The sequence below is a fragment of the Myodes glareolus genome, chromosome 6, assembly GCF_982192425.1.
Source record: "Myodes glareolus chromosome 6, mMyoGla1.1, whole genome shotgun sequence".
Lineage (NCBI taxonomy): Eukaryota > Metazoa > Chordata > Mammalia > Rodentia > Cricetidae > Myodes > Myodes glareolus.
This window is the reverse complement of record NC_142031.1, coordinates 12,636,951-12,646,462: the sequence shown is the minus strand read 5'-3', so window position 1 is coordinate 12,646,462 and position 9,512 is coordinate 12,636,951. Positions and strand designations below refer to the sequence as shown.

Here is a 9,512-nt window from a genome sequence, read left to right as displayed (position 1 = left end):
TCAGCCTATTTCACACAGAAGGCCCCTCTGGTAGGGACCGCTCTTTTCATGTGACAGCTGGGAAAATTGAGGCATGGGTGATTTATATACATCCACTTGGGCCTTCACTAATGAAGGGAGCTAGGACCTCAAAATGGGCTCTTAGCCAGATCCGAGTTCTACACTACCCACAGGGCCACACAGCCCCTGCCTGGGACCACCTTAGATGTTTACAGGCCAATTCCCCAGAACAGAGAGACTTCCTAATTGGCAAATCTGGAAGCAGGACCCACCTCCCTTCTTCCACCCAGAAGAAAATCGCTCTGTGAATGACAGGCTTAGATGGCAAAGCCAGCCTCTCCACCCATGAATGCCTGACACAGAACACAGTACTTAAATGACCTGGTTCAATAAGAAGTCCCGAGCACTAACCTCACACCACACTGCCAGCAAACCCATCTCACTAAAACCAAACAAAAACACGCCAGCTACGGTAGCACACATCTGTAACCCCAGGACTTAGGTACCTGAGATAGGATTACTGTCAATTTAGAGGCTAGCCTGGGCTACAGGTTGAGTCCCAGGCTAGTTTGGGCTAGACCAAGACCCTGACTCGAAAAGCAAACAAACAAAACAAAAAATTAGCAGAAGACAGACAGGACGTCTGGGACACCTGCCTAGGGTCACCATGTCCTCAGGCGCAGAGTCAGGTAGCAGGTAAACTTTGTGACCAGGCTGCCTCCCGTATCTTCTGGTTCTTCACCTCCTGCCTGCTAAGCACCTACTACAGAGGGCACATACCACCTGACCTTAGTCTAAAGCCGGAAGCTTCTTGTCTGGGAGACGCAGACAGGATAAGCTGGGTGGCTTCTGTCAGGGCCTCTAAGAGTCCTGGGGAAAACCCACAGTCCAGCCTCATCTAGGATGACAATATCTTGGCTGGGAAGGTCCCTCTGTGTGTGGCACCTATGTGTGGTTCCCTGGACCCACAGCATTGCCTGGAAACCATACTGACCCTCGGACAGACCCATCTGCAGTGAGCGTCTACACATCTAACAGTTTGAGACCCTCAGCCATCAGTGTCAGGGGCTCCTAGTCTCCCTTCTCTGAGAAGATGCTGGGACAATAAAGGAGAAAGCCAACGAGAAAAGAGGGGTGGCCGCAGGGCCCAGCATTTATTGTTACGTTGTTAGACTTCCCTCTGGGGAAGTGTGGGGGTTCTTCCATTCAGGGCTCACTTGCTTTGCATTTACAAACCTTTCATGGGTCAGAGTCATTGTCACCGTCCACATTGGCTTCTCCGAAACTGAGACCCAGAAGCTGCCACCACCCAGGAGGCACTTTTCTCCACTGCTTGTGAAGCAGTCCTCGGGCATAAGTGACTCTCTGGGAAGAGGTGTTAGGGTCCCAGCAGGGCTGTCTCTTTTCCGGGCCCCTACAGTGAAGTCCAAAGTCACACCTGCCAGGATCCCACCCATCCTCATGACCTCAATCTTTGGAGGGAGGGCAGGAGTTGTCTGTTCTGAGTGCCCCATGCTGTCCAGGCTTAGAAGAAACCCCTTCTCTCCACTTCTGGATCTTGTTATCATGTGACAACCTCCTGCACCGAAGAGTCAAGACCGAGAATCCGCTAGAAGTGACCACTGCGTATAGATGGAGATGGGCAGGGGTGCCGGGGAGGGACAGAAGCCCAGAGTTCACCAGGAAGGAGCCCTGCTGATGTCATAGGACCCCCTCCTTAGGAGGAAAGTGCACATAGGCCTTCCCCTTCAGGAGCCAGCACAGCCGGCAACCTTTCCAGAGAGGTTGTTGATAAATTCCTGGGTCCTGGAGTCGTGCCACCCTTTAGGGATGCAGTTTGAGAGTGGCCCTTGGCCTCGGTTAGAAGAGGGCCTCCCTCCTCTTGCTGGGCTGCAGACTTAGGGGCTTCGGGATTCCAGAGGCGGGAATGCATATATAAACCCTCCAGGGTGCAGAACCCGAGCGAAGCTGGGTTATACCCAAGAGGTTCACCCTGCGCGACCTGGCGTCTGATGTGTTTCGTTCAGAGGACGACCTGCAGGCAGAAAGGGTGCTCCAAAACCCAAGGCCTCTGGACTCAGGTTGTGAGGAAGACTGTGTCTGTGGGATCGTTAGAGAGATGTCTTCGACATGGAGACCAGCAACTCTCAAGTTCACGGGCTGTGCATAGTCCTCCCACAAGGGGACACTCTTTATATCATGGCATAAGACTGGCTTTGGTGGCTCAGAAGCTACCCCACTGTCAGTTTTGGGAATCTGAACCTTTCTTGGACTCCTGGTGCAAATGGCTTCCGAGAAAGTTGGTGCAGAGTACAACTGAATACAACTGCCAGTCCTCCCTAGTGTCAACAGGCGAAGTCTCTGCTCAGTGGGCTTGGGCCTGGATGCTGCGCCCAGTACGACTCTGAGCCACCGCAGTGGTGGCTCTCCCAGCCAGGCCTTGCTGGAGGCTTTGGGAAACTCTCAATGTTAAACATTCTGCACCCCCCTCTTGCCTATGGACCCAACCGAAACAGAGCGAACTCATTCAGTGTCCGCAAATGTTGTTGATGGGAGTTGCTAGGTGCGTTCCTCCCCATCCTATCCCTTCTAAGTTGCTTCCTGAGAGGCTCAAAGCATGTGGCAAATGTTAGCGAATGTTAATCCTCAGCTTCCTTGGGAGGAATGGGAAGTGCTATAGGTAAGACACTGAGGCACAGAGAGGTGAGGCCACTGGGAGAAAGCCACACAGCAAAATAGTAGCAGATCAAGAAAAGGGCTGGGAGCTCCTTGCTCCAGATAGCTCAGCAACCTTGTTCTGTGGGATTCGCACCTCTGTTAGGTCATGGGTGAGCACACTTGTCTCAGGTGACGTCATAGCAGAGGTTTGTTGGGTTAATGGCCGGCACTCTCCCATTTTGTGCCCATGCTTGGAATGACTATTTGGGGACAGAGCTCAGCAACCCCAACCACCACACATATTCTCTTAAAGTCACACTCATTCTGGTGACAGGATGCCTGCAGCCCTTAGGGCTTCTGCTGCCAGGCCCCCCTGCCCTGCAGAGATTCCCCTCCTGTGCCCAACATGTCCACTTCACGGTGAGGACTCTTAAAGTGGAAGGAAGGCCGTGTCACTTTGCATCCTTCCAGAGTGAGTGACCAGGTCAGAGTTCACCTTCTCTGCCCAGTGGGCCGAGGGGCGGCATTCACTACCTGGTCACTGTTGGCTGGCTGTGCAGCTGGTTCTCAATGCCCCGGCTCTGCCAGGGCTGGCTGGGTGGAGGGGGCAGTTTCCTGCCCCTCCCAGAAGGGTGTTCTGACAGTGACACCCCTTCCCTTCTTGGAAGTTCAGGGTAGAGTGCCAGGAACATTCCACAGCACTGGGGCCACCTGCTGGGTCATGACTGGGTGCTGTGTCCTCAGGGCCTATCTTCAGAGAGATAAGACACCTAGGTGGGCATTCTCTGTCCTTGGTGCCCACTGGAAGCGGCGGCCGTCTCTGGGAAATCTGTCCTGGCATCTGCCCTCAGCCCCAGGCCTCTCTGTACAGTGGGGATGGGCGGTGCTGGGCCGTGGGGCTGCTCTTCTCTCTCCGCTTCTGTAGCCGAGTCCCGAGGCTTTCTTACACGTTGGTGACCTCCAGGCTATTGTATCCCTCCAGGCGGCACTGCTCAGGCCTGCCTTGGAGGTCGTCGTCATCCGCGCAGTCCTCATTCTCGAGAGAGCCATAGTCGTCGTGAAAATCAGCTTCTTTGCTGCTGAAGCCTCTGCCTATCTTCCCCAGGGGCAGCTGCGGAGACAGACACAAACCAAAGGGCAGGGGGAGAGAGAGGTGAGAACCGGGCGCGTCTCCATTCTAACTGCTGTGTGAACTTCAGCGTCTCCCTGGACCTCTCGGGGCTCCTCCGTTATTAGTACCACCCCTACTGCCCAGACCCATGGAAGGGATCTGGGGACTTTCCATGAGGAATTAACATTTGAATGTCCAGCTAGAGAGATTCCAGTAGCAACCAAGGATGACTTTGGTTTTTTTGTTTGTTTGTTTTGGTTTTTTGTTTTGTTTTGTTTTGTTTTTTGTTTTTCAAGACAGGGTTTCTCTGTAGCTTTGGAGCCTGTCCTGGAACTAGCTCTTGTAGACGAGGCTGGCCTCGAACTCACAGAGATCCGTCTGCCTCTGCTTCCCAAGTGCTGGGATTATAGGTGTGTGCCACCACAGCCCAGCCCAAGGGTGTCTTTGGGCGAATGGTCCTACAATCTTCCCCCTCCCTCCTGCTGAGAGCGGGTAGATGGGACAAAGCCTCTGAGTGTGTATACGCACGGGTATGAGGTCATACAGCATGCTCAGTCCGGAAGGAATATTGTAATGCCACCTGGTATGGCCACAAGTATGAGGTTGGGGCTTGCGGATGGGCGTTAGAGTCCCTGTTCTGTACTTCTGGCTGTGGAACCGGAGGTGAACACTGCCCATCTCTGAGCCTTGATTTCTCTCAGTTGCAGGATGGGAAAAGCGATGGAGACCTGGGTGCACTGTGGGGAGGAGCAGAACTAACTCCTGGGTATCATGTAAAGATGTGCTCGACTGAGGTCCAGGTGCCACCAAGCGCAGGGGAAGACATGAGTGTGGCGACTGCGATGCTGGCTACAGCTAGAGCGTCTGTTTGGTCTCTGGCCAGCTGCCCCTGTTGTGTGCGGCCCTGCTGGGTACACTAGAGGTTCCTTGCTGGTCTAAGTCAGAGGTTTTCAGGTCTAGGGCTCCCTGACCCCTCCTGGCAGCCAGCTGTGTGAGGTGCTCTGCACCCGTGGGGCTCTTTGCTTCAGGAGGCCAGGATGAGGCGATTCCACAGTCTCTAGCCACCCTGCCATAGACTCTGCCTTGGACGCTTGTCACTGTGCATTGTCTTAAGCAAGGGCCTATGTACATGGTGGCTCTCCTGCATGCACCTGTGACCTGAGGCTGCTCCGGGTTCCCAGGTGACAAAGGAGCCATAGGTCCATCCAGGAGAGACTGCCTGGCCCTAAGGGTGGACAGACTGCTTACCCGGCCGCCTCTGTACTTGCTGTTGCTGCCGCCTTCCTCTTTTCCAGCTCTGGTGATGCTCGAGGCCCTGCCAGGCGGCGTCCCAAAGCGCTCAGACTCCCGGAGGCCTGTGGAGCTGGGACATTTCACGGGTTGTCGTTAGTAACAGAGTCACCCATGGTCATCGTCCCCACTCCCACAGCTCCTACTGTTTAAGAGCACTGGCTGCTCTTTCAGAGACAGGACTGGGGTTCCGTTCCCAGCACCCACAAGGTGGCTTACAGTTGTCTATAACCCCAGTTCCAGGGGATCTGATGCCCTCGTCTGGCCTTCACGGGCACCAGGCATACATGTGGTGCACACATGCACAGGCAAAACCCTGATACACATAAAAAATAATAAAATAAAAAGGCTGTGGCTATAGCTCAGTAATGGAGGGCTTGTCTAGACTATGCAGGGTCCTGGATCCCACCTCCAGCACTGGTTAAACATAAACATCTGTGATCCTTTCTCATGGGGTCTGTGTGTGCGTGTGTGTGTGTGTGTGTGTGTGTGTGTGTGTGTGAGAGAGAGAGAGAGAGAGAGAGAGAGAAAGGTGTGTGTCTGTGTGTGTGAGAGACACAGAGAGAGACAGAGGTGTGTGTGTGTGTGAGAGAGAGGGAGAGGTGTATCTGTGTGTGTGAGAGAGAGACAGAGACAGACAGAGAGGTGTGTGTGTGAGAGAGAGAGAGAGAGAGAGAGAGAAAGAAAGAAAGGTGTGTGTCTGTGTGTGTGAGAGAGAGACAGAGAGGGGGTGTGTATCTCTGTGTGTGAAAGAGAGACAGAGACAGAGATAGAGAGAGAGGTGTGCGTGTGTGTGTGAGAGAGAGGTGTGTGTCTCTGTGAGAGGGGGGTGCGTGTGTGTGAGAGAGGTGTGTATCTCTGTGTGTGAGAGAGACAGAGACGAGACACGAGAGAGACAGAGAGAGCGGTGTGTGTTTTGTGTGTGTGTGTGTGTGTGTGTGAGAGAGAGAGAGAGAGAGAGAGAGAGAGAGAGAGAGAGGTGTATCTCTGTGTGTGTGAGAGAGAAAAACAGAGACACAGAGAGAGTTGTGTGTATGTGTGTGTGTGAGAAAGAGAGAGAGAGAGAGAGAGAGAGAGAGAGAGAGAGAGAGAGAGAGAGAGAGAGAGACTGGGGGACAAATGAAGCAGAGAAGAGACAGCAGCTTTCTGATGACATATTCGGACATTACTGTGAAGGACTGCTGTGTCCATCCAGCCTGGGATGCTGTCCAGGTTGGAACCATGATACTGATCTTACTAAGAACGTTTCTCCGGCTGAAATCTTTCCACTCAACCCTCTGCACTGTGGGAGGGCCACCCCAGGAGGAGCCAAAGGGTCACCACTGCTGCTCCTCCTGTCTGAAAGTTGAAAGTAGTGGCAGGGAAGGAGGGAAAGAGGCCTCCCCTGTGTGGTTCACTGCAGAACTGTCTCATTTCTAGCAACTCTGGGGTCCTTCTGAAGCGCCTCGCCACGCCCTCTGGTCTCGGAACTCCTTAGGAACTCCTTAGGGACTCTTGGGGTTCTACGCCTCCTCATCTGACTGAAGTCTGTTCCCCAGTTCATGGCAGGGTCTCAGCAAAGCTTCCTGAACCCCAACTCAGGGGCCTTGCTTCATGAGCCGAGTGTGAGAGGTGGGGGTGGCATTATGGATGGAGGTGACAGCAGGCCACTAGGCTCCAGCTGAAGCTGCACTGCCTCTCTGTCCCTGGCCCATCAGCCTCCAAGTCCTGCAGCAAGTCCATCTCCTTCTGAGCCAGAGGCAGGAATTCCACAGCTCCTGTGCCGCTCCTGGCAGTTGCTGACCCAACCAATCACAGGGAGTCTCCCTCCTTCTCCCTCCAGGCCTGGTGGTGCTCACCGGCTAACACCTGCTATGCCCATAGTCAAGTTCTAAGCCATTCCACTGGCGTCTACTGGTGCCTGGCCCACACCGCCCCTCCAGGGCTCTGGGTATTTTAAGCCTGTTAAAATTTGTGATTCGGGAAAAGGGGGTGATACTAAGAAGAAAAGTCTTCCTTCCCGACTCAAGAAGAGATAGAAGGTCCAGGGCTGCAGAGATAGCTTAGTGGTTAAGAGTTTGCATTGCCCTCCCCAAGGACCTCAGTCCGGGTCCCAGCACTCACACCAGGTGGCTTGCAAGCACGTATAACTCCAGCTCTAAGGGATCCAAAATCTTTGACTGTACTCCTTGGGTACCAGCACTCACATGCATATATCCCTACACACACACACACACACACACACACACACACACTTAAAAATAATGATTTTTTAAAAAATATATAAAATCACAGATTCAACGCAATGCCCATAAAAATCCCAGCAAAATTCTTCAAAGACCTCGAAAGAACGGTATTCAATTTCATATGGAAAAGAAAAAATCCAGGATAGCCCAAACAATCCTGTACAATAAAAGAACTTCTGTAGGCATCACAATCCCTGACTTCAAACTCTACTACAGAGCTACAGTACTGAAAACAGCCTGGTATTGGCATAAGAACAGACAGGAGGACCAATGGAACCAAATAGAAGACCTGGACATCAATCCACACATCTTCGAACTCATGATCTTTGATAAAGAAGAAAAAAATACCAAATGGAAAAAAAAGAAAGCATATTTAACAAATGGTGCTGGTATAACTGGATATCAACATGAAGAAGAATAAAAATAGACCCATATCTATCACCATGCACAAAACTCAAGTCCAAATGGATCAAAGACCTCAACATAAAGCTAGCCACACTGAACCTTATAGAAGAGAAAGTGGGAAGTACACTTGAACACATTGGAACAGGGAACCACTTCCTAAATAGAACCCCAGTAGCACAGACACTGAGAGAAATAATTAATAATTTTCCTGAAACTGAAAAGCTTCTGTAAAGCAAAGGACATGGTCAACAAGACAAAACGACAGCCTACAGAATGGGAAAAGATCTTCACTAACCTCACATCAGACAGAGGTCTGATCTCGAAAATATACAAAGAACTCAAGAAATTGGACACCAAAAGATCACAAAATCCAATAAAAAATGGAGTACAGACCTAAACAGAGAATTCTCAACAGAGGAATCTAAAATGGCTGAAAGACACTTAAGGAAATGTTCAACATCCTTAGTCATCAGAGAAATGCAAATCAAATCAACTCTGAGATTCCATCTTACACCTGTAAAAATGGCCAAGATTAAAAACACTGATGACAACTTATGCTGGAGAGGATGTGGGGAAAAGAGAACACTTCTGCATTGCTGGTGGGAATGCAAGCTGGTACAGCCCCTTTGGATGTCAGTGTGACGATTTCTCAGAAAATTAGGAAACAACCTTCCTCAAAACCCAGTAATACTACTTTGGGGTATATATCCAAAGGATGCTCAATCGTGCCACAAGGACATGCGCTCAGCTGTGTTCATAGCAGCTTTGTTTGTCATAGCCAGAACCTGGAAACAACCTAAATGCCCCTCGACCAAAGAATGCATAGGGAAAATATGGTACATTTACACAATGGAGTACTACATAGCAGAAAAAAACAACAACATCTTGAATTTTGCTGGAAAATGGATGGAGCTAGAAAACATTTTGAGTGAGGTAACCCAGACACAGAAAGACAATTATCGCATGTACTCACTCACAGGTGGCTTTTAAACATAAAGCAAAGAAAGCCAGCCTACAAACCATAATCCCAGAGAATTTAGCCAACAATGAGAACACTAAGAGAGACTTACATAGATATAATCTACATGGGAAGTAGAAAGTAGAAAAAGACAAGATCTCCTGAGTAATTGGGAGCATGGAGACCTTGGGGGGAAGGGGGAAGGGGAGAGGCGGGGGGAGGAAGCAGAGAAAAATGTAGAGCTCAATAAATATCAAAAAAATATAAAATCTAGATAAGACCCTAGCAAGTACAGATTGAATTAGTAATCATGGTCCTTCACAGAGAAAGCCTAGAAACAGGTGGCTTTCTGAATGACGGACACCTGCCCTATAGCTTCTCCCCAAAAACAGCAGAGGAGGGAGCATTTCCCTCTTCACCCTGACAGGCCAGGGTTGCACCGACACCAAAACCAAACAGAAGGGCCAAGAAGCAGGAAGAATACAGGCTAGGTGTGGTGGTGCATACCTGCAATTCCAGCATTTGGAGAAGCTGAGGCAGGAGGATGCCCAATTCAAGGCCAGCGTGGGCGACATAGTGAGTTGAAGGGCAGCTTGGGCTACATATGAGACCCTGTCTCAAAGACAACAGCAATAGCCTGTGCCCCTCAAGTCCCCCCAAAACAAGCTAGCACTTTCCCGAGAAGCCCACACTCCTACTCTTGAGTATGGCTTTTATTTAAATTATTTATTTATTTATTCTTATTTTATGTGTATTGGTGTTTTCCCTGCATGTCTGTGTGAGGATGTTGGATGTTGTGAGCTGCTAGATAGGTATTGGGAATGGAACCCAGGTCCTCTAGAAGAGCAGACTGTGCCCTTACCCA

At 50.8% G+C, this 9,512-nt stretch overlaps 1 protein-coding gene across 2 annotated transcripts in view; it reads right to left on the bottom strand.

Moving 5' to 3' along the window:
• Window positions 1–1,129: 1,129 nt before the first annotated feature.
• Kazn (kazrin, periplakin interacting protein) overlaps window positions 1,130–9,512 on the bottom strand; it is a 986,632-nt gene continuing 978,249 nt past the window's right edge. For both annotated transcript variants that reach the window (XM_085690314.2, XM_048426636.3), the window contains 2 exons: window positions 5,018–5,132; window positions 1,130–3,769 (listed from right to left, as the gene is read on the bottom strand). In XM_085690314.2, coding sequence (XP_085546440.1) covers window positions 3,602–3,769; window positions 5,018–5,132 — 283 coding nt within the window. In that variant the 3' untranslated portion in view covers window positions 1,130–3,601. The remainder of the gene's footprint in view (window positions 3,770–5,017; window positions 5,133–9,512) is intronic.